This window comes from Oncorhynchus kisutch, linkage group LG14 (assembly GCF_002021735.2).
Source record: "Oncorhynchus kisutch isolate 150728-3 linkage group LG14, Okis_V2, whole genome shotgun sequence".
Classification (NCBI taxonomy): Eukaryota; Metazoa; Chordata; class Actinopteri; order Salmoniformes; family Salmonidae; genus Oncorhynchus; species Oncorhynchus kisutch.
The window spans coordinates 20,118,581-20,144,502 of NC_034187.2; the positions used below are offsets into that span (position 1 = coordinate 20,118,581).

General features: G+C 42.4%; 1 protein-coding gene across 1 annotated transcript in view; it reads left to right on the forward strand.

The window, feature by feature from the left end:
- LOC109904571 (tetratricopeptide repeat protein 7B) overlaps window positions 1-24,846 on the forward strand; it is a 113,382-nt gene extending 88,536 nt beyond the window's left edge. Inside the window, 2 exon segments of the mRNA XM_031787605.1 lie at window positions 10,384-10,586; window positions 24,820-24,846. Of these exon segments, the coding sequence (XP_031643465.1) occupies window positions 10,384-10,586; window positions 24,820-24,846 (230 nt within the window).
- Window positions 24,847-25,922: the final 1,076 nt, after the last annotated feature.

Sequence of the window (25,922 nt, forward strand, 5' to 3'; positions counted from 1 at the left end):
TACCCTTAGACACGGCCACATTTATCTCGCCACCGAGTCTAACGATTTTACTCCCGTATATAACTGGTCTCTCTTTTCCCCATGATTTTCCGTATCCACCGCACTACAATGCCCTTCATGTTCATGAACAAAATGTTTAAAAGGTCATTTTAGGTTGGTAAACCCAATGCTGTCGCTTGACAGAATTGCTTCTTTAAAACTCTCCTAACAATTACTCACAATATTAACTCCACTCTAATTTCTCCTGACCCCTCCTCCCTTTCGTCAATTATATAAATAGGTTTCAGAATAAGACAAACCTAAAATGTAAATCTATTTCAGAATAAGACGTACTCCCGCTCCCGCTCTCCGGCACTCGACATCGTCCGTTTATTCATTTTTACGCACACCTGCCTCTATCGTTATTGATTCTGTTCCAGGGTTTCATGTCTGTATGCTACTCGTGTTTCTTGTTTTGTTCCATGTGTCGTCGTTTATTGTACTTATCGTACCCGTTACAGTTACACACCCGTCGCCATGTAACATTATCCGGGTATTGTTACTGGTCCTATGGTCAGAGACTTGGGTAGTAGTCACATCGCTTTCGATTCTGCCCGTTACCTTGCTGAATGTACAACTTTTCCCTGTCGGAAATTTATCCTATTTCTCATCGTAAGGAATCAGTGATATTTGAGCGCAGGCATCTATTAGAAAGTTGTGTGTGAGACTTGACCTCCTACATCTGCCTTCACATAGAAACGGTAATCTCAATGACCCACTATCGATCGAACCGAGGCCATATACAGCTATGTGAGAGTTTCCTGCCCCGCTGCTTTCAAGAGTGTTTGCTGCTGTTCTTTTGTCAAAGATGCAAACGCGTGAATCGCAGCATTCCCTCCTAATGCAGCGGGTGCAGTAGGCTCCAGTACAACCCTACACTCATTCTTCCAATGTGGTTCTGTCGCCCTAAGCTTTGATGTTTTTTCGCTACATTTCCCTCCCTGTTTCTTTGTCTTACCTTGGCCGTTGAAACCACTGTTACTGGCTTTCACTGTGGCGGTATTAACCCCACCGCACGACTGAGAAGTGAGCAGAATTAGATTCCACTCTCAAAGCATCCTGCTCTAATTCATCCCACTACCCTCACAAAGACGTTTTGATAACAGGTTTCAAACCTGCCATCAAAGCAGACGTACACATTCTATAAAGGTACTCACATACCCAGTCTTTTTGGTGCTGAGTACATCCACTAATTTTGATTTTATCTGTTAAAATGTTTTGTTGATAGAATGCTGACATCAAAACGCTGGTCTATTCAGCTTTTGATTTTTCTTTTTATGTCATTGTGCCAAGTCACAATTGCATCTCTGAATTCTTTATTAAATTGACATTTTCCATCAGCAGGGAATTTTATCCAGTTTGCTAAAAAAAATCCATATTTGAGCCGAATTGGTAGAATGCTTGTGCGTCTCTTTCAACAACCTCTATAGCTTTATTAAACTGTTCTTCCTCTAGCCCTCCTTTACAGGGAGAACCGAGGCTGCCATTTCAATAGTTATTATTCTGACGCCTCTCCGACGGTGTCTAGAGTGTTTAGATTTCCTCACTCACGGCTCTAATACATGCCTTCTATTAACAATTTGCCAAAGTAGTGATACCCACTTCCCCGGAGTGTAGTTATGGTATATGTGCCTGTTAAGTGGTCACGGCACTTGATACCTTGTATTAGAACCAATACTGAAGGTCTTTCAATTTACTACTGGAGAATACGGGTGACCTGATGTCTTATACCAGCTCCCTGCCTTTGTCCCTCTACATGGACTGCTGTTCTATGACCTATCGTACCAGTCCATGGATGTGCCAACATCCATATACCATATATACTACAGACACTTAAACAGACTCCAACCCCTAATCTAACCCTCCTGAACACGCTGTGCCCGCAGTGCTCCAGTCTAACCTATTAAACTCTCTGGAATATGTGGGACGCTAGAGTCCCACCTGGCCAAAAGCCAGGGAAAATGCAGAGCGCCAAATTCAAATAAATTACTATAAAAATCAAACTTTCATTAAATCACATGTAAGATACCAAATTAAAGCTACACTTGTTGTGAATCCAGCCAACATGTCAGATTTCAAAAAGGCTTTTCGATGAAAGCCAACAATGCTATTATCTGAGGATAGCACCTCCGTAAACAAAGAGAGAAACCATATTTCAACCCTGCAGGCGCGACACAAAACGCAGAAATAAAAATATAATTCATGCCTTACCTTTGACGAGCTTCTTTTGTTGGCACTCCAATATGTCCCATAAACATCACAAATGGTGCTTTTGTTCGATTAATTCCGTCGATATACAGTGGGGAGAACAAGTATTTGATACACTGCCGATTTTGCAGGTTTTCCTACTTACAAAGCATGTAGAGGTCTGTAATTTTTTATCATAGGTACACTTCAACTGTGAGAGACGGAATCTAAAACAAAAATTCTGAAAATCACATTGTATGATTTTTAAGTAATTAATTTGCATTTTATTGCATGAGATAAGTATTTGATACATCAGAAAAGCAGAACTTAATATTTGGTACAAAAACCTTTGTTTGCAATTACAGAGATCATACATTTCCTGTAGTTCTTGACCAGGTTTGTCTTTGGGGTTTCGCCTGCTAAATAAGTTTTGTTTATACTCACAGACATTATTCAAACAGTTTTAGAAACTTCCGAGTGTTTTCTATCCAAACCTACTAATAATATGCATATCTTATCTTCTGGTGCTGAGTAGCAGGCAGTTGAATTTGGGTATGCATTTTATCCGGACGTGAAAATACTACCCCGTCACCAAGACGTTAAGGGACTAAACCCTCCTAGGTATGCAGTGCCCTCAGTGCTCTAGTCTAGCCTATTAAGGGGCTAAACCCTCCTAGGTATGCAGTGCCCACAGTGCCTTGTCTAACCTACCTTGTCTAACCTACCTACTAACCTAAACCCTCCCAGGAAATTAAGTGATGTGGGTAATAAACTGTTCCTTCTCTCTTCATGTGACCTGACCTGACCTCGGCCACCATTCCTCACTAATCCACAGCTATCCACCCTCATCAGTGACCCCAAGGATGTGAATGCCTTTACCTTTACTTAATAACATTCCAAGCCCCTGGCTCTTATCCAACCTCCATTCACCCCACGATATACATTCCTCCTACATATAAACATTAACTTCTGGTGTGAAAAAATTGCAAAATAGTGAAGAGATTTTCTATTTACCTATTCCATGACACATGGTTTATGAATTGACATGCAAAAACAACTTCACATTTTTCAATTTAAATTATTATACAAAATTATTGCAACCAATAGAATGTTATACAGTTGAAGTCGGAGGTTTGGAGGAAAAATAGGGGAGGCTTGCAAGCCGAAGATCACCATCCAAACCGTGAAGCACGGGGGTGGCAGCATCATGTTGTGGGGGTACTTTGAGGCAGGAGGGACTGGTGCACTTCACAAAATAGATGGCATCTTGAGGGAGGGAAATAATGTGGATTTATTGAAGCAACATCTCAAGACATCCGTCAGGGAGTTAAAGCTTGGTCGCTGAAAAAGCATGTGCGAGCAAGGAGGCCTACAAAACTGACTCCGTTACACCAGCTCTGTCAGGAGGAATGGGCCAACATTTGTGGGAAACTTGTGGAAGTATACCCAAAACGTTTGACCCAAGTTAAACAATTTAAAGGCAATGCTACCAAATACTAATTGAGTGTATGTAAACTTCTGACCTACTGGAAATGTGATGAAAGAAATAAAAGCTGAAATAAATCATTCTCTCTACTATTATTCTGACATTTCACATTCTTAAAGTAAAGTGGTGATCATAACTGACCTAAGACAGGGAATTTGTACTAGGATTAAATGTCAGGAGTTGTGAAAAACTGAGTTTAAATGTATTTGGCTAAGGTGTATGTAAACTTCTGAATTCAACTGTATGTATGTATATGGATATATTTACCCCAAAATTATATGGGGGTTTGGATATGATGCAGATAATTACATTGATGGAAGCAATCTATCCGCAATCAATATTAAAGCTGATCCACCTCTTATAAAACAATACAATTTACAACCCAACATCGGCAAACATAAAATATTGAACGGTAAACGTATGAACTTTTTCTTCTAAATATAATAAGTTATTACATTAACTGGTGGTTATTACATTCAGAGGTGCAACTTTCACTAGGGATGGGGGGGACATTACATTTTTGTCCCCGCTAGTTTTATCATTGCACTGTGATACAAAAAGAGGCAACAGTGTGATATTAGGAACATGCGGCTGTTTGTAGGTTTCAGCCGGCTGGTTTTAGAATGGCGCAGACACCACAGAGCATGTGAACAGAGGCATCTGTTGTCTGTGTGTGTTGTAAAAGTAAGCAGAGCAGGAACTGGCTGGCCACTCTTTATTTGACTGATGTAGCTGGCAAGGTAAGTACTGTTTGACTTAACAGAAAAAAAATGTTTTTCCCAGTGCTGAGCTAGTAGTGTAACTGACATGTAATGTTAGCTAATGTTTCATCCCCTCTAGACTGAAGTTCGATCTGAAGTAAACTAACTAGCTAGTTAACGTTAGCTGGCTCCTAGCTACCACGGCCAGTTTAACTCTAGCCTCTAGCTTTCTGTCAGGTAGCAGTATCTAACAGCTGTTGTGTGTTGAAAGTATTTTGTAGCCTTTGTTTTGTCCCCTTTCAACAGAAGTAAATTAACTTTGCTAGTTTTTGACAGTTGATGTAGCTACCATTAGAGCTAACCAAAAGTTGGCTAACATTAGCTAGCCAACTCACTAACTTAAGCTATTATTTTTTACCTCAATCACACTAGACTTAAATCAAACGATGAAACAATGGCCAAACAAATTGAAGACCAATATTCTGATGTTTTTTGACAGCGCAATGTCAGTACAGCTGGTCCCCGCTCCAGAGGCGCCACTTAAGTGGGCCAAGACTGAGATAGAGCAGGGTCCACGTCCCGCACTCGAGCCGCCGCCGTGAAAAAGGTCCATCCGGACCCTCCCCTTTTGATTAGGTTTTTGCGGCCGTAGTCCGCACCTTTGTGGGGGGGGTACTGTCACGCCCTGACCTGAGTATTCTTTGTTTTCTTTATATATTTTGGTTAGGTCAGGGTGTGACATGGGTGATGTATGTGTTTTTTCCACTGTCTAGGGGTTTTGTAGGTTTATGGGGTTGTTTACCATCTAGGTGTTTATGTATTTCTATGGTTGCCTAGATTGGTTCTCAATTAGAGGCAGCTGTTTATCGTTGTCTCTGATTGGGAACCATATTTAGGCAGCCATCTTCTTTGGGTATTTTGTGGGTTATTGTCTATGTTTAGTTGCCTGTGTTTGCACATTTATAGTATAGCGTCACGTTTGTTTAGTGTCCGTCTTTATTAAAATATATAACATGTATTCTAATCACGCTGTGCTTTGGTCTCCTCTTTACGACGAACGTGGCAAATGTTTCAAGTTTGCAAGCAAAGAGTTTCTGGGCGACCCAGTTGATACAATTTTTTAAGTTCGTTGCAGACAGGCCGTGCGTAGCCAATGTAATTTATAAGTTATTTATTTTTATCAGGATATTTTCTGCCTGCAGGCTGCGATGTTTTTATATGTTGGCTTTACGTTCGCTATTTTGACCTAGTTGGCATTGGCAATAAATGTTACTTTTAAATGTGTGTCATTTTCATTTAGATTTAATGTAGATTAACCACAGACAATAATTGTGAGATAGAAAGGCTGTTTTAAATGAAATGTAACTGTTCCACTAAAATATGCATATGGAAATCATAACTGGAACTCATATTGGTAGAAATGGTAAGATAAATTGGCACTCCAAATGGAAAAGGTTGCAGATCGCTGGTGTAGCATATTACCGGAGCTTAACGGCAGAATCTGCGAAGGCCAGCAGCAGCGGGAGAAAGGGGGTCATGAACAGCGGGAGAAAGGGGATCATGAGCAGCGGGAGAAAGGGGATCATGAACAGCGGGAGAAAGGGGATCATGAGCAGCGGGAGAAAGGGGGTCATGAGCAGCGGGAGAAAGGGGGTCATGAACAGCGGGAGAAAGGGGGTCATGAGCAGGGGGAGAAAGGGGGTCATGAACAGCGGGAGAAAGGGGGTCATGAGCAGCGAGAGAAAGGGGGTCATGAACAGCGGGAGAAAGTGGGTCATGAGCAGCGGGAGAAAGGGGGTCATGAGCAGCGGGAGAAAGGGGGTCATGAACAGCGGGAGAAAGTGGGTCATGAGCAGCGGGAGAAAGGGGGTCATGAACAGCAGGAGAAAGGGGGTCATGAACAGGTTTTTTTCATCTGGTTAGGCCATCATGATTTCTGGCTTCCTCTTGAGTCATTTGTGTGTCTTAATGATTTTAAATTCAGTACATATACTTCATTTTATTAACACAGGGTGTATCTATATATACACGTTTAACATTTTCAACCAATCGATTGGTCGTAAGAAAAGACTACTCGACCAAGATTTTTGTTGTTGTTGGATACAGCACTCGTAGAAATGCAGGAAATTAGCTTTAGATGCTCCAGGCTTTAGATGCTATGCTGATTACATTCACCGGTGAGGAACATGTTACGTCCGTTGTGAGAAGGAGACCAAGGTGCAGTGTGGTAGGAGTACATTTTACTTTATTTTTAAAATGACACAAAAAAAAAAAAAAAAACACACCACGAACGTAAAGCTCTGTAGTGCAACTATACAAAGACAAGATCCCACAAACTCAGGTGGAAAACAGGCTGCCTAAGTATGATTCCCAATCTGAGACAACGATAGACAGCTGGTTGACCCCCGCTTCTAAAGGAGCTTTTTAGATGAGCCTGAGGCTGCAAAAGTTGACACTGACAGCTGTGTCCAGGAGGCCTTGAAGCTGACAGCTGTACAAGTCAGGGAAGAACCACAAAGCTCCAGCAGCACCTCCACCACCAACACCCTTGGTTGCTGAGAAGGATTACCTCAACAATCAGCAGAGAGGTGAAGAGGGTCAGATTCCGACCACCCCAGAAGACCGAGTGAAAGAAGAGATCAAGGTCTACCTGTCTCTGCCACCCATTCCAGCAGAAGAGGATCCACTGGTGTGGTGGAGGGCCATGTATCAGAGCTGCCTCACCTTGCCACGGTTGCCAGGAAGCTTTTGTGCATCCCAGCGTGCCATCAGTGTTCAGTGCCAGCAGGCACATTGTCTCCCCTCGCAGATCACTACTTAAAACGGACAAAGTAAATATGCTGACATTTTTACATTTCAATCTCAAGTGAACAAAGATGCATACATACAGGTTGTTAGGCCAACAGCACCTTATTTCTTCATGAAGGAGAGAACAGACATACAATCAGTGCTGTTCATTTGATTTGTTTACATATTTTGTGTTATCTTAATGTCAACACCTGCACATTTGATTTGCTTACTTAAGGTTGTGTTCATTTAAACCTGCACTAAGGAAACTTTTACCTCTCATGGCCACATGGTGCCGTCTTTAATGTTCATGTTATTATTTTAGTGTTTATGCACACAAAAAGTGTGTAGTGCTGCTAATTTTATTTGTTGTTTGTTGTTTTTCAAGATAAAACCTGGTGAAATGATTTCAGTGTGTCAGTACTTTCTGAACATTTCCTGAACATTTGAACAATACCGCGATAATACTGATAACCGTGATAATTTTGGTCACTATAATCATCTCGAGAATCTACACACACTACTTTATGGGGTGAATATCCTTATCGCCCGCCCTGCATAGAAACTCGCAGGTAGAGGGAAGAAGAGAGAGGGAGAAGCAGGGGGATACAGGGAGAGTGGGAGAAAAATCCACTCCTGCTATCAGAGGCTAGAGCAGAGCATGGTCCCCTCCCTCAACCAGCTGCTGCTGCCTGCCTGGCTGCCTAGTGCTACTGAGGCTGAGTGAACCAACCCCAAACAATCTCTTACCCACACACACACACACACACACACACTACTACTGGAGACCGTGCAGAACTTTGACGGCACGGCCTTTGGCGCTCCATGAAAAGGACAAAATGCCAGAGAATAGGGAGATGTCCTAGATATAACATATTTTCTTTCTCTGGGACCAACAAATGAGGACAGCACAGCCTGCCTGGAGACATGCACACACAGGGAGGCACACACAGGCAGACACACACAGAGAGACACACACCCAGGGAGAGACACACACACACAGGGAGACACACACAGGGAGACACACACACACATGGAGACACAGAGAGTTTCACACAATTAAACTTGTGCACACACACATTGTATGACTTAAGTTAAAGTTAATGTAAGTTAATGTTTTCTCATTTCATTAGCTATTTCCCCCGAATGGAAGATGATGATGAAACAAATGATATGATCTTTGGATAGTTTTTATTGCTTTGGAAAAATAAGACAGTCACTCAAATCTCTGTATATTATCTATGGACTTTATTTAAGAAAGGTAGGGACAAAGCAATAAGGTGTGTGTGTGTTTATCAGTCTGGCTGCCACCTGCGAGATGCTCTCATTTCCTCTCTGCCTGCAGATCGAATGAAACCATTAAGTAAGAAGACAGCAATGAACCCTCTGGTCTGCTGCATCTCCCATTACCACAGGAAGTGTGTGTGCGTGTGTCTATCTGATTGTGTGAAGCGGTCTCTGCCCGTATGTCTACTGTCAGTCAGTCAGTGGATCTCCAAGTTTATTGTTTATGTCTGTGTCACTTTACTGTCCTCTCTCTACTCTCTCTCTACCTCTCGTCTCTCTACTCACTCTCTACCTCTACTCTCTCTACCTCTCTACTCTCTCTCTCCTCTCTACTCTCTCTCTACTCTCTCTACTCTCTCTACTCTCTACTCTCTACTCTCTCTCTACTCTCTACTCTCTCTCTACCTCTCGACTCTCTCTACTCTTTCTCTACCTCTACTCTCTCTACTCTCTCTCTACCTCTCAACTCTCTCTACTCTCTCTCTACCTCTCTCTACCTCTCTACTCTCTCTATACTCTCTCTCTACCTCTCTACTCTCTCTCTACTCTCTCTCTACCTCTCTACTCTCTCTCTACCTCTCTAGTCTCTCTCTACTCTCTCTACCTATCTACTCTACCTCTACTCTGGCTACCTCTACTCGTTCTACCTCTCTACTCTCTCTACTCTCTCTACTCTCTCTACCTCTCTACTCTCTCTACCTCTCTACTCTCTCTCTACTCTCTCTACCTATCTACTCTACCTCTACTCTGGCTACCTCTACTCGTTCTACCTCTCTACTCTCTCTACTCTCTCTACTCTCTCTACTCTCTCTACCTCTCTACTCTCTCTCTACCTCTCTAGTCTCTCTCTACTCTCTCTACCTATCTACTCTACCTCTACTCTGGCTACCTCTACTCGTTCTACCTCTCTACTCTCTCTACTCTCTCTCTCTACTCTCTCTCTACTCTCTCTCTACCTCTCTACTCTCTCTCTACCTCTCTACTCTATCTCTACTCTCTCTCTCTACCTCTCTACTCTCTCTACTCTCTCTCTACCTCTCTACTCTCTCTATACTCTCTCTACCTATCTACTCTACCTCTACTCATTCTACCTCTCTACTCTCTCTCTACCTCTCTACTCTCTCTCTACCTCTCTACTCTCTCTCTACTATCTCTACCTCTCTACTCCCTCTATACTCTCTCTCTACCTCTCTACTCTCTCTCTACCTCTCTACTCTCTCTCTACTCTCTCTCTACCTATCTACTCTACTTCTTCACTCGCTACCTCTACTCGTTCTACCTCTCTACTCTCTCTCTACTCTCTCTCTACTCTCTCTCTACCTCTCTACTCTCTCTCTACCTCTCTACTCTCTCTACTCTCTCTATACTCTCTCTACCTATCTACTCTACCTCTACTCTCTCTACCTCTACTCATTCTACCTCTCTACTCTCTCTCTACCTCTCTACTCTCTCTCTACTCTCTCCCTCTCTACTCTCTCTCTACCTCTACTCTTTACCTCTCTATCTACTCTCACTAACTCTCTCTCTACCTCTCTACTCTCTCTCTCTCTACCTCTCTACTCTCTCTCTCTTTCTCTACTCTCTCTCTACTCTCTCTACTCTCTACTTCTACTCTTTCTACCTCTCTCCTCTCTCTCTACCTCTCAAATCTCTCTCTCTCTACCTCTCTACTCTCTCTCTACTCTCTCCCTCTCTATCTACTCTCTCTAACTCTCTCTCTTTACCTCTATATTCTCTCTCTCTACCGCTTTACTCTCTCTTTACTCTCTCTCTACTCTCTATCTCTACTTTCTCTTTCTACTCTCTCTACTCTCTTTGTACTCTCTCTACTCTCTCTCTACCTCTACTCTCTCTCTACTCTCTCTGTACTCTCTCTACTCTGCTCCCTCTTTCTAGTGGAGGTGTACATTGGCATGGGAAAGCCTGCGGAGGCTACGGCCTGTACACAGGAGGCTGCCAACCTGTTCCCCATGTCCCACAACGTGCTGTTCACGCGGGGCCAGGTGGCTGAGCTGCGGGGTAATGTGGACGAGGCCAAACGCTGGTATGAGGAGGCCCTCTCCATCAGCCCCACCCACGTCAAGACCATGCAGAGACTGGTGAGTCTCTCCTCTCTTCTATCTATCTCTCTCCATCAGCCCCACCCACGTCAAGACCATTCAAAGACTTGGTGAGTCCTGACTCATGACTCGACACCAACTCGACCAGCAGTCACTTGAACTTGGACTCAGAAAGTCTTCTTCCTTTGCATAATTCAACATGTTAGCTACAACAGCAAATTAGCTACAACAGCAAACAGTATAAAGGACTCAGACTGGACTTGGGACTACAGTATAAAGGACTCAGACTGGACTTGGGACTACAGTATAAAGGACTCAGACTGGACTTGGGACTACAGTATAAAGGACTCAGACTGGACTTGGGACTACAGTATAAAGGACTCAGACTGGACTTGGGACTACAGTATAAAGGACTCAGACTGGACTTGGGACTACAGTATAAAGGACTCAGACTGGACTTGGGACTACAGTATAAAGGACTCAGCCTGGACTTGGGACTACAGTATAAAGGACTCAGACTCGACTTGGGACTACAGTATAAAGGACTCAGACTTGAACTTGGACTCGAATTCTATGGCCTTTGGACTCAACTTTAATAGATCACTGCCTCACAGTCCCATAGCTCCCATAGAGGGAGTCTCAGGTCATATAGTGAAGTGGTGCAGACAAAGAGGGGAAGCTTATTGTAACAGTGTAAACCTCCATGGACCTGGAAAGAGAAGTGAGAGAGGGAGACCATGAAGAAAGCAGTAGAAGTCCTTGCCCCATTACCTGCTGTATTAACACCATTAAGAGTTTGCTGACTGCTACTGCTGCTGCCAGTGTGTTGTGTCGTCGGTACCTTCTCAGTAGAAATAGTGCTAGCTACATAATAATAACTTACACAGCGTAAAGCTAGGTGATATGGACAAATATATGGACAAACAATCATATTGTGATAAATTGCCTGAATTGATGGATAGCGATAAATAGAACTTTAAGTTTATATCAATCAATCACATGTATTTATAAAGCCCTTTTTACATCAGCCGATGTCACAAAGTGCTGTACAGAAACCCAGCCTAAAACCCCAAACGGCAAGCAATGCAGGTGTAGAAGCACGGTGGTTAGGAAAAACTCCCTAGAAAGGCCAGAACCTAGGAAGAAACCTAGTGTCACACCCTGACCATAGTTTGCTTTGTATGTTTCTATGCTTTGTTTGGTCAGGGTGTGATCTGAGTGTGCATTCTATGTTGGATGTCTAGTTTGTCTGTTTCTGTGTTTGGGCCTGATATGGTTCTCAATCAGAGGCAGGTGTTAGTCATTGTCTCTGATTGGGAACCATATTTAGGTAGCCTGTTTTGTGTTGGGTTTTGTGGGTGGTTGTTTCCTGTGTTAGTGTTTGTGCCACACGGGACTGTTTTTGGGTTTTCACTTTGTTACTTTGGTTATGTGTTCATGTTCAGTTTTTCTCATTAAAAACCATGGACAATTACCGTGCTGCATTTTGGTCCTCCTCTCCTTCCCAGGAAGAAACCCGTGACACCTAGAGAGAAACCAGGCTCTGACGGGTGGCCAGTCCTCTTCTGACTGTGCCGGAACATTATAAGCTTCTGACATTAACGTGCAACACGTCTTTTTTAAATTATCCTTTAAACTACTAAAACTAATTTGATGTTTGTAGCCATCAATTATCCTACTAACAATCAATCAAATGTATTTATAAAGCCCTTCTTACATCAGCTGATGTCACAAAGTGCTGTACAGAAACCCAGCCTAAAACCCCAAACAGCAAGCAATGCAGGTGTAGAAGCACGGTCACCCGTATTAGCAAACTTATTTAATTTCAAACTTCACAATTCTCTAGTATAAGCTACTTATCGTAATGAGCGATACCAGCAAAATGCCTGCGATAAGTGATCGGTGGGGATCATTTTCGGTTTATCGTCCCATCTAGTACAATGGCATCCAAGAACTGACACCTCTACAACGGCATCAAACCACTGGTCTGGTCCCAAAAACCTAAAACATTTGACTCCGCTGCTGGAGCCAACAGCTCAACTGATACCACTGCAACCATATCTGTCAAGTGGTGGTTGGTTCCATGCCTAGCCTGCAATCCTACCTACCACATAAACCCAGCTAGCTAGCGACCATCAATGGGGCCCCAGGTACTACAGCAGCGGTACCCAAGCTTTTCCTTTCCAGGAATCACCAAATCACTGTCTCAAGAAATGTTTCCAAAATACAAAAGCTGTCCAGTTGTGTGGATTATTCTACAATGTAAATTTTAGAGTACAAAAAACATTCACCTGATGTTACAAGAACATTCCCCAAACTCATTTAGTCTGTTCTTTAAAAGGTTTCCACAATGTTTCATTAGGTTGTGGGAACAGTCTGCTGGGAACATTGTTGGGACATCACAAAATATATGTTCCCAAACCACAGAAACTGTCCAGTTGTGTGAATGATTCTACAATGTTTTTAGGGTGCAAAACATTTTTTAAATCTGTTTTTATGAGAGATGTGGCCACTTTCGTTTGTTTCCCACTGCTTCAATTGAAGGGAGTTGCGATACTCTGTTGTGGTAAAACCACTCGTGGTTGTTATGAGAATGACAACATACTGGCTAATGCTGGCTTCAACTTGGCGTTCCATACAAATAATTTCATTACAAAATTATCCTGGTTTTTGGTCACTTTCTCATTATAAAAAGTGCAATGGTGAGATTGCTTTATTATGTGTGCCTGCTTTGGCCACATAGGCTACAGAAAAATCACCATGCATGCATCTAATTGATTTAGTCAGGGAAGTCCACATTTTTTGACCCTGGTCCTCGAGTACCCCCAACAGTACACATTTTCATTGTAACCCTGGACAAGCACATCGGATACAACTTCTCAAATAATCATCAAGCCCTCAATGAGTTAAATGAGGTGTGTTTGTACAGGGCTACAATGACAATGTGTTCTGTTGGGGGTACTGGAGGACCAGGGTTTGTGTACTGTTGGGGTACTGGAGGACCAGGTTTTGTTTACTGTTGGGGGTACTGGAGGACCAAGGTTGGTGTACTGTTAGGGGTACTGGAGGGCCAGGGTTTGTGTACTGTTGGGGGTACTGGAGGACCAGGGTTTGTGAACTGTTGGGGGTACTGGAGGACCAGGGTTTGTGTACTGTTGGGGTACTGGAGGACCAGGTTTTGTTTACTGTTGGAGGTACTGGAGGACCAAGGTTGGTGTACTGTTGGGGGTACTGGAGGGCCAGGGTTTGTGTACTGTTGGGCGTACTGGAGGGCCAGGGTTTGTGTACTGTTGGGGGTACTAGAGGACCAGGGTTTGTGTACTGTTGGGGTACTGGAGGACCAGGGTTTGTGTACTGTTGGGGGTACTGGAGGACCAGGGTTGGTGTACTGTTGGGGTACTGGAGGACCAGGGTTTGTGTAATGTTGGGGGTACTGGTGGACCAAGGTTGGTGTACTGTTGGGGGTACTGGAGGACCAGGGTTGGTGTACTGTTGGGGTACTGGAGGACCAGGGTTTGTGTACTGTTGGGGGTACTGGAGGACCATGGTTTGTGTACTTGTCACGAGTATTTTCAATCCCAATGATGATAACTAAACAATTATTTAATATTTGACCAATCCCCGAGGTTTGTAAGACCCTGGATTTAATAATAATTAGGCAAAGCCTCAGCTTCTGCAAAAGGTTCGTAAGCTTTATTCAGTGAACGTTCTAAAGTAAAAAATGCAAACACAGACATTTTATAACTCTCACCCCCAACTACACACCCACCCACCCACCCAACCAGGTCAGGTCATGTATAGTTCAATTGTCCTCTGTGTTTTCTCAGACACACATTTCTCACCCTTAACTTGTCTCAACCAAACCTTATTGGATTTTAGTCGAATTATTCGAATACATTTAACATAATATAATAATTATGTTTCAGGGTGGAATTCTTTAGTCATTACTTTAAACATATAAATTCCCGTATCAGTACTGTTGGGGATACTGGAGGACCAGGGTTTGTGTACTGTTGGGGGTACTGGAGGACCAGGGTTTGTGTACTGTTGGGGGTACTGGAGGACCAGGGTTTGGAAACACTGTTATAGAATTCTAGAATTTGAATATCAATACATTGACATTGCCACAAAAAGCATTTTGTGTGTGTGTGTGTGGGGGGGGGGGGGGGTCTATATTAGGCCCTACAGTATATGTACAATTATATAAATTATACAACATTGAGGTCCTTGAAAATAACAATTGAGTGCTTGAAAAAGTCCCTGAAAATCCTTGAATTTGACTTGCCAATGTCTGTATGACCCCTGCTTAAACAAGGTATAGTCTTAGTCCTGCTGTATGTTGTTGTATAGGTGGAGGACCAATTTGCATATACAGTTGTCGGAAGTTTACATACACTTAGGTTGGAGTCATTAAAACTCGTTATTCAACCACTTCACAAATGTCTTGTTAACAAACTATAGTTTTGGCAAGTTGCTTAGGACATCTACTTTGTGCATGACACAAGTAATTTTTCCAACAATTGTTTACAGACAGATTATTTCTCTTATAATTCACTGTATCACAATTTCAGTGGGTCAGAAGTTTACATAGACTAAGTTGACTGTGCCTTGGACAGCTTGGAAAATTCCAGAAAATTATGCCATGGCTTTAGAATCTTCTGATAGGCTAATTGACATCATTTGAGTCAATTGGAGGTGTACCTGTGGATGTATTTCAAGGCCAACCTTCAAACTCAGTGCCTCTTTGCTTGACATCATGTGAAATCAAAAGAAATCAGCCAAGAACTCAGAAAACAAATTGTAGACCTCCACAAGTCTGGTTCAACCTTGGGAGCAATTTTCAAATGCCCGAAGGTACCACGTTCATCTGTACAAACAATAGTATGCAAGTATGATAACAAGTTCAAACAGGTGCCATTAATACAGGTAATGAGTGGAGGACAGAGGAGCCTCTTAAAGAAGAAGTTACAGGTCTGTGAGAGCCAGAAATCTTGCTTGTTTGTAGGTGACCAAATACTTATTTTCCACCATAATTTGCAAATAAATTCATTAAAAATCCTACAATGTAATTTTCTGGATTTCATAGTTGTCTGTCATAGTTGAAGTGTACCTATGATGAAAATTACAGGCCTCATCTTTTTAAGTGGGAGAACTTGCACAATTGGTGGCTGACTAAATACTTTTTTGCCCCACTGTACATCAACCAACCTTACTGAAGCATCTATAATACCAATGGGTTAAAGGACCTCTAACCCTTTCACCTTTCCTCCAAGCTGTGTGTGTCAGTTTGTGTGTGTGTGTGTGTGTGTGTGTGTGTGTGTGTTGGAGTAGGAGTTAAAAAACGATAGGAAATTCCCCTGCTTGTTGTGCTAACACAGCAGAATGTGATGGGTTCTTTTGGGTTTCTTCCATTAGTCAGTATACCATGCTGTATTCACCACCAACCAATCACAAGCTTCCACTTACAATTTCCATAATTTAGTTTCTAATTTGGCTTAATGCCTTGTCATCCCCAAAGTGTCTCCTTTGTAATAAAAACTACAAAGCAGCAGTAGCAGCAAACTCTTAATGACATTAATGTAGCAGGTAATGGGGCAAGGACTTCTACTGCTTTCTTTATGGTCTCCCTCTCTCACTTCTCTTTCCTGGTCCCCTTGAATGGAGTTGTTGTTAATGCACCATGGGCAGGACCCAGACTTCTCCTGCTCCTACTTCTGTATGTTGCCCCTCTCTCTCTCTCTCTCCTAGTAGTGTGACTCATCCTTCTATAGTCTCTCTGTCCTTCTCTCTCCATATATCTTTCTCCATCTCTTCTTGTGGCGTGTCCCAGGGGTGTCAGCCAGAGTTAGGTATCAGACAGACTACCTGCAATATCCACCAGCTAGTCAAATAATGCATACAGGATCAAGTAATCATTGAGTGAAAGCTGATACTTATGAGTATGCACACTGGCTGTATGGCTAAGCAGTGTAAAACGTGGCTTGCTCCCGTGGAGCAGTTTGTCTATATTGCTCCTCTAATGTAAATACATTGTTGAAACCCTTTCTCAAACATTAGAGAAAACCAACAGTATGAATCAGAGTGTAGGTCTAACCTTTATGCACCTCAAAGTAACCCTGCCGGTCTGTCTGTCTGTCTCTGGTTGCAGTGAAAGGCCAGTCCTGCTTTCCTTTACACACACACTTTTGGGTATTTAAGCATCGTAGCAGCTCACAGTAGCATGCTGCGGCCAGGGCCACAGCCACACATCACTTTGTGTCAGTTCTGCTGTATCTGAGCTTTTGATTTTTGATTTTATTCTGATGTCTGTCTCTTTGGTCTCAGTAATAAGCAGGCTTGTCACATGTCATCAACAGCAGGTCAGCTCTGGGGACGGGGGAGCAAGGGGGCCACACACCCCTCCGTCTGTCTTTCTGTCAATCGTTCAGAGCACTGTGGAGGGGTGCAGAAGCACAGGGTGGGACCCTTACCCCAGACAGAAGAGGGCTCTCCCTGGCCCCTAACTGTGCTGACTGGTCTCTCTCTCTCTCTCTCTCTCTCTCTCTCTCTCTCTCTCTCTCTCTCTCTTAGTTTGTCTTTCTCTCTTTCTCTCTGTTTGTCTTTGTCTCTCTATCTCTCTTTCTCTCTGTTTGTCTCGGTCTCTCACTCTCTCAATTCAATTCAAAGGTTTATTGGCATGGGAAACGTGTTCCCATTGCAAATGAAATAATAAACAAAAGTGAGAACACACTAAACAACATCAACAAAAAACTATATGAATTGAACTGTAAATATTTTACTCAATAAGGTTTCAAAAAGATAAAGACATTTCAAGTGTTATATTATCAGCTATGCAAAGTGTTTTAGCAATGTGCAAATACACTGAGCAAAAATATAAACACAACATGTAAAGTGTTGGTCCCATGTTTCATGAACTGAAATAAAAGATCCCAGAAATGTTTCATATGCACAAATTTGTTTACGTCCCTGTTAGTGACCATTTCTCCTTTTCCAAGATAATCCATTCACCTGGCAGGTGTGGCATATCAAGAATCTGATTAAACAGCATGATCATTACACAGGTGCACCTTGCGCTAGGGACTATACAAGTCCATTAGAGTGTCTAGTTTGAGAAACAGACACCTCACAAGTCACAAGTCCTCATCTGTTCCTCAAACTAGACACTTTAATGTACTTGTCCTCTTGCTCAGTTGTGCACCGGGGCCTCCCACTCCTCTTTCTATTCTGGTTAAGGCCAGTTTGCGCTGTTCTGTGAAGGGAGTAGTACACAGCGTTGTACGAGATCTTAAGTTTCTTGGCAATTTCTCACATGGAATAGCCTTCATTTCTCAGAACAAGAATAGACTGACGTGTTTCAGAAGAAAGTCCTTTGTTTCTGGCCATTTTGAGCCTGTAATCGAACCCACAAATGCTGATGCGCCAGATACTGAACTAGTCTAAAGGAGGCCATTGCTTCTTTTATCAGAACTACAGTTTTCATCTGTGCTAATATAATTGCAAAAGGGTTTTCTAATGATCACTTAGCCTTTTAAAATGATAAACTTGGATTAGCTAACACAATGTGCCATTTGAACACAGGAGTGATGGTTGCTGATAATGGGCCTATGTAGATATGACATTAAAAAAACATCCGTTTCCAGCCACAATAGTCATTTACAACATTAACAATGTCTACACTGTATTTCTGATCAATTTGATGTTATTTTAATGGACAACATTTTTTGCTTTTCTTTCAAAAACAAGGACATTTCTAAGTGACCCCAAACTTTTCAACGATAGTGCATGTTTCAAATCAAATCAAATTATATTGTATTTGTCACATACACATGGTTAGCAGATGTTAATGGGAGTGTAGCGAAATGCTTGTGCTTCTAGTTCCGACAGTGCAGTAATAACCAACAAGTAATCTAACCTAACAATTTCACAACAACTACCTTATACACACAAGTGTAAAGGGATGAAGAATATGTACATAAAGATAAATGAATGAGTGATGATACAGAACGGCATAGGCAAGATGCAGTAGATGGTATCAGGTACAGTATATACATATGAGATGAGTAATGTAGGGTATGTAAACATATAAAAGTGTCATTGTTTAAAGTGGCTAGTGATACGTGTATTACCTATAGATGGCAAGATGCAGTAGATGGTATAGAGTACAGTATATACATATGAGATGAGCAATGTAGGGTATGTAAACATTATATTAAGTGGCATTGTTTAAAGTGGCTAGTGATACATTTTTAAATACATTTTTCCATTATTAAAGTGGCTGGAGTTGAGTGGATAGGCATCTCAATGTTAGTGGTGGCTGTTTAACAGTATGTATGTATATATGTATGTACTGTATGAATGTACTGTATGTATGTACTGTATGTATGTATGTATGTATATATGTATGTACTGTATGTATGGATATACGCATGTATGTACTGTATGTATGTACTGTATGTACTGTATGTATGTATATATGTATGTACTGTATGTATGTATATCTGTATGCACTGTATGTATGTACTGTATGTATGTATATATGTATGTACTGTATGTATGTACTGTATGCACTGTATGTATGTATGTATGTATGTATATATATATATGTATGTACTGTATGTACTGTAAGGTATGTATGTACTGTATGTATGTATGTGTATATATATGTATGTACTGTATGTACTGTATGTATGTATGTATGTATGTATGTACTGTATGTATGTATGTATGTACTGTATGTATGTATGTATGAATGTACAGTGGGGCAAAAAAGAATTTAGTCAGCCACCAATTGTGCAAGTTCTCCCACTTAAAAAGATGAGAGAGGCCTGTAATTTTAATCATAGGTACACTTCAACTATGACAGACAAAATGAGAAAAAAAATCCTGAAAATCTGCTTCAGGCCTCTCTGCTGTCAGAACCAGCACCACCACAACCCTATGATGCCTTGCACTCAGCTCTTTCACCCCATATGATCAGACAACCACCCCTCTCCTCTTGAACCCAGTCATATGCCGAGCTAGATGAGCTGGAGAGAGGGAGGGACTGCCCAATGGACACACCCAACTGACAGAACAGAGCTCTCTATCTGGTCCAATAATGTACAATAACTGTTGTTGCCATGCCAACACCACTGTGCTGTCCCCGCCCCCTAGTCTCTGCTGTGACCACTGTATCGTATCCCACAATCCCTTGCTGTTCTTGACTGTGACTCCTGCACTCCTGCCTTTATCATATCTACATGGTGGAAATCAGATCTAAGCTCAAGGCTGCAGTACTATTTTTTCCCATGATCCTAACAATGAAGTCAGCTGTAGTAACCCGAGCATTTCTAGCCACTACCAGGCAGTTACTGGTGACTTTCTCCACCGTGTGTTGTGTTGCGAGAACAGAAGTGAAAGGACGTCAGGGTAGAGAGAGAGAGAGTTGGACGTACAGGTGGGTCACTCACTGGTCTCTCTCTTTTCTCTGGCTGTTGATTGATGGGAGAGGAGAGGGACAGAGCAGAGGTGTTTTTCAGACAGACAGAGTTGCAGAGGTTTGCATTGCAGATGACATAGACAATGTTGTGCTGAGCAGTGGACAATGGCTGGCCACCGTGGTGCTTGCCATCACCAGACCCCCCACCCTGTCCTAGCTTTCAACTCCAATGTGTCTGTGCACATTGTGTATACAGTTGAAGTCAGACGCTTACATACACCTTAGAAAATACATTTAAACTCAGTTTTTCACAATTCCTGACATTTAATCCTAGTTAAAATTCCCTGTATTATTTAGTCAGGATCACCACTTTATTTTAAGAATGTGAAATGTCAGAATAATAGTAGAGAGATTGTCTTATTTCAGCTTTTATTTCTTTCATCACATTCCCAGTGGGTCAGAAGTTTACATACACTCAATTAACATTTGGTAGCATTGTCTTTAAATGTTTAACTTGGGTCAAACATTTAGGGTAACCTTCCACAATAAGTTGGGTAAATTTTGGCCCATTCCTCCTGACAGAGCTGGTTTGTAGGCCTCCTTGCTTGCACACGCTTTTTCAGTTCTTCCCACAAATTTTCTATGGGATTGAGGTCAGGACATTGTGATGGCCACTCCAATACCTTGTCTTTAAGCCATTAGGCCACAACTTTGGAAGTATGCTTGGTGTCATTGTTCATTTGGAAGACCCATTTGCGACCAAGCTTTAACTTCCTGACTGATGTCTTGAGATGTTGCTTCAATATTTCCACATAATTTTCCTGCCTCATGATGCCATCTAGTTTGTGAAGTGCACCAGTCCCTCCTGCAGCAAAGCACCCCCACAACATGATGCTGCCACCCCCGTGCTTCACAGTTGGGATGGTGTTCTCTGGCTTGCAAGCCTCCCCCTTTTTCCTCCAAACATAATGATGGTCATTATGGCCAAACAGTTCTATTTTTGTTTCATCAGACCAGAGGACATTTCTCCAAAAAGTGCGATCTTTGTCCCCATGTGCAGTTGAAACCGTAGTCTGGCTTTTTTATGGCGGTTTTGGAGCAGTGGCTTCTTCCTTGCTGAGTGGCTTTTCGGGATATGCTGATATAAAACTTGTTTTACTGTAGATATAGATACTTTTGTACCTGTTTCCTCCAGCATCTTCACAAGGTCCTTTGCCATTGTTCTGGGATTGATTTGCACTTTTCGCACCAAAGTACCAATCTCCTTCCTGAGCGGTATGACGGTTGTGTGATCCCATGGTGTTTATACTTGTGCACTATTGTTTGTACAGATCAATGTGGTACATTCAGGCGTTTGTAAATTGCTCCCAAGGATGAACCAGACTTGTGGAGGTCTACAATTTGTTTTCTGAGGTCTTAGCTGATTTATTTTGATTTTCCGATGATGTCAAGCAAAGAGGCACTGAGTTTGAAGGTGGGCCTTGAAATACATCCACAGGTACACCTCCAATTCACTCAAATTATGTCAATTAGCCTATCAGAAGCTTCTAAAGCCATGACATAATTTTCTTGGATTTTCCAAGCTTTTTGAAGGCACAGTATGTAAACTTCTGACCCACTGGAATTGTGATACAGTGAATTATAAGTGAAATAATCTGTAACAATTGTTGTAAAAATTACTTGTCATGCACAAAGTAGATGTCCTACCTGACTTGCCAACACTATTGTTGGTTAACAAGAAATTTGTGGAGTGGTTGAAAAAATTGTTTTATTGACTCCAACCTAAGTGTATGTAAACTTCCGACTTCAACTGTATATATGCTTGTTTGTATGTGAGTTTGTACATTTGCGTGCTTTGAAGGCTAGTGGTTATTTGCTCATGATGAAAACCGGTTAAAGAATGGCACTATCACTTGAAAGATGTATATTTTATGGTGAAACTATAGTTGACATGATATCCCACACTCTGAGTGTGGGAGGAGTTACACACACGCTTGTCGTGAGGTTGTGTTCTCTTTCTTTTACTCTGCATCCCAAAGTGCAACAGTGCAAAAACGGGTGATCCTGCTGTATGTTTGAAATGAGCTCCTCTTTTCTAAACGTCATCAGATGTGGTTATTATTTCAGTCACTGTAACCTTAGATCAGTTAGTTAGTCACAAGCTCAATAATGTGAAAGACAAAAACGGTGATTCTGAAACACTTCATGTTTTGTCTATTTCTGTTTTCTTTCTGTCCAAGTCAGAGAAGAAGAATATCGTTTTTTTGTTTTTCACATTATCTTTGATTACAAGTGCAAATTATTATTATTGTTATTATTATTTCTGACTGGCTGAATTATGAGATGTTTATTATTTTAGATGTTTAAATGATATTTTACAGTGAATGACGTTGCTGAGATGCAACATACATTTTCTTTGAGTAGGTTGTACTTGAAATAAAAGTGGAGAGGATGTGACTGTTTCAGTTCAGATATAGGGTCATACATACATGGTTTTAGTCTGCTGTAGAACCTCTCTGAATGCAGGATCTACCTAGCAACTGCAATAGGAGCCTGCATGGCATGTCCCTTTGTGAATGGCCAGTATGCCACAGGCCTCTGGTTTAATATGGTCCAACCAAGGCAGCATTGAGACAGAGCCTGTCTGTCTGGGCCTATAGCACACAACCCTGTATGAAACAACTGGACAAACTGTATAATGATGTCAATAAAAAGTGATTGGAATAAATACAGTGTTATGTGATTAGGTATGTGTCAGAGACACAGGTATGTATCAGAATGCCTTGCCATTTGAAATGCATCAGAGAGCACTACACCACTCGTTTCAATTGATACAGTAACATCTAGCGATGCAAGACATTTCCAGGGCTTCAGTGTTGTGCTGTGGTGCTGGAATAAGAAGACTAGGGAGATATAGTGGCAGCATTTCTGTAATCTGTTCTCTACTAGAAAGATGAGAGCTGTCTGGAAAATTCAGTCAGTCCAGAATGGGGATAGTGTTAGATGATGACTGCAGGGTGAGTTTCTTGTCTTCCCTCTCCTTTAATTTCCCCTTATCTTTTCTCTTCTACTTTTTCATCTCAAGAAGAGAAGCTTCATCGCCATTCATGAATATTGGATGAGTTCCGGGTCTCTCTGCTTTGTTGCTGGTGTGTGTGTGTGTGTGTGTGTGTGTGTGTGTGTGTGTGTGTGTGTGTGTGTGTGTGTGTGTGTGTGTGTGTGTGTGTGTGTGTGTGTGTGTGTGTGTGTGTGTGTGTGTGTGTGTGTGTGTGTGTGTGTGTGTGTGTGTGTGTGTGTGTGTGTGTGTGTGTGTGTGTGTGTGTGTGTGTGTGTGTGTGCACCTTGTTCTAAGTCGTTAAAAAGAACAACAAACATTGATGAAGGCATTCCAGGAGTTCAAAACTCAAACATATTAAAATGAGTGAGGGAGAAGAAGGGGAATCACCTCCAGAAAACAACAACAGAGGAGGAAAATAAATGAACTAGGGAGGGTTATAAAAAGAAGGGCTGACAGGAGAAAGGAGGAGAGGGAGGGAAGGGGATCATGTAATGCACAACAGCCCTGCCTTGAACGAAATTAGAGTTCCCCGCCATGCTCGACTCGGCTATACGGCGCGAGCCATGTGGTAAATCTCCAGGGAATGACGGGGCTGTGTTCTGTAATTGAACATTTATAGAAGTGATTGAGCAGGTTATTAAAAACATTGAAAGAGAGCGAGAGCTGTGGTGACGGTGAGAACAGCAGTGTTATTACAGCGCCAAGGCCTCTGGGAGACCCCACCGCCGGGCTGTTTGCTGAAATCTGAGACGGTGACACACACATACACACACGGAGAAGTGCAACACTCCTGTCTGCCCTGAATCACCTGTGACTTCAAAACCAGTCACTTCACAGCTCAACTCACATTCTGAAATAGAATCAGTTGTCTGGCTCAAGGGGTGGCAGGGTAGCGTAGTGGTTAGAGCGTTGGACTAGTAACCGGAAGGTTGCAAGTTCAAATCGCCGAGCTGACAAGGTACAAATCTGTCATTCTGCCCCTGAACAGGCACTGTTCCTAGGCCGTCATTGAAAATAATAATTTGTTCTTAACTGACTTGCCTGGTTAAATAAAGGTAAAATAAAAAGACAGCAGGAGCCTAAACCATACAGACAGGACATTTTGTACCATTCATCCCAGTTTAGCACCACTGAGTCTCTCCTTTCCTCACAGGCTGGTCTTGCTAGGTGAGAAGAAACACCCATGTCCCTGTCTGTCACAGCAATGCTCAGTCCTCACTCCACTCCGCCCCTACTAATGTCCTCAACCTTTTCCCCCACATACCAGGGTTGGAAGCAGTTCAGTTCAGAGCTGGCTAGCTCTCTCTCTCTTTGTCTCTCTGTCTCTCATCGTTCCCTCATCAGCTGTAGTCTGGCTGGTATGAGGAAGACTTTTTAAATTATTTTTTAAATTATTTATTTCACCTTTATTTAACCAGGTAGGCTAGTTGAGAACAAGTTCTCATTTGCAACTGCAACCTGGCCAAGTTAAAGCATAGCAGTGTGAGCAGACAACACAGAGTTACACATGGAGTAAACAATTAACAAGTCAATAACACAAAAGGAACTCACACAAGCAATTGTGGTTGAGCTGGACACTCCTGTTTTATCATCATCTGAACTAAGAGTAGTGACGTGGTGTGCCCAGTGGCTAGCGACCTTGGGTTTAGGCTGAAGTAACAACCTAGAAACACACAGGGAAGGAGAGAGAGAGTGACAGGGAGAGAGGAGAGGTTAGGGAAAGGAGAGAGACTGACAGAATGAGAGGCTCTGCTGCAGTGCCCACCCCTAATGCTCACCACCTCCTACCCCCACAGGTCACTGCTGCTAGGGATGAGGAGTGACACTTCAACCTTACACTTCTCCTCCCCCCTGAACCCCAGACCCGCAACACACACACACCCCTACTCTTCCCACACTGCAGTCCAGTCCACATCACTTCTGCTTAGCTCATCTGTTTCTGTCAGCAGCCACTGTCCGCCTCCCTCCCTGCCTGCCAATCTGCTGGACCAGCGCTAATGCGTAATGGCGGTCTCGTCCAGCCACACAGCCAATTACACACACTCACGCATGCACAACATATGCACGCAAGCAAACACACACACACACACACACACACACACACACACACACACACACACACACACACACACACACACATACATACATACATACACACACACACACACACATACTGTACATACATACATACATACATACATACATACATACATACATACATACATACATACATACATACATACATACATACATACATACATACATACATACATACATACATACATACATACATACATACATATACATACATACAAGCATGCATCTACACTCGTACTAACGCACTCAAACACATCACTCCCTCCATCGTCTGTCCCTGACCTGGTAACCTGCCAACTACCTCTATCTGAACTGCCTACCCACCAATCACAGCATTACGTCTCAACCAATCACAGTGATTTCTTGTAGTCCTGGTGCGCCACTGCTCAGTCTCGTGGGTTTGCCAGCCAATCACAGCGTTCCACACTGTGGCAGTGGCACGCGAAACAAAACCCTAGTCCAATCACATTGCTCCATGGCTACACTGGGTGAACTGTGTTAACAGTGCACAGTGACAGGCTGCTCTACATACAAACCCGCTGGAATACGTTCATTACAGATACTTAGAAAGAGAGAAGTCTGTTCCAATTACCCTGAATGGAGAAATCTGTCATGAAAGACTGAGGAAATCACATTGAAACATGTCTCACACACAGGGCCATAGTATATCCACAGTCATAATGTGCTGTATATCTCTATATATGTCTCTGAATACTCTCTCATCATGTGATGTTTGTGGAATGTTAGAGCTACACATCATAGTGATTTATGGGTGTTTGTGTGCACCAGGGCCTTGAGGTGG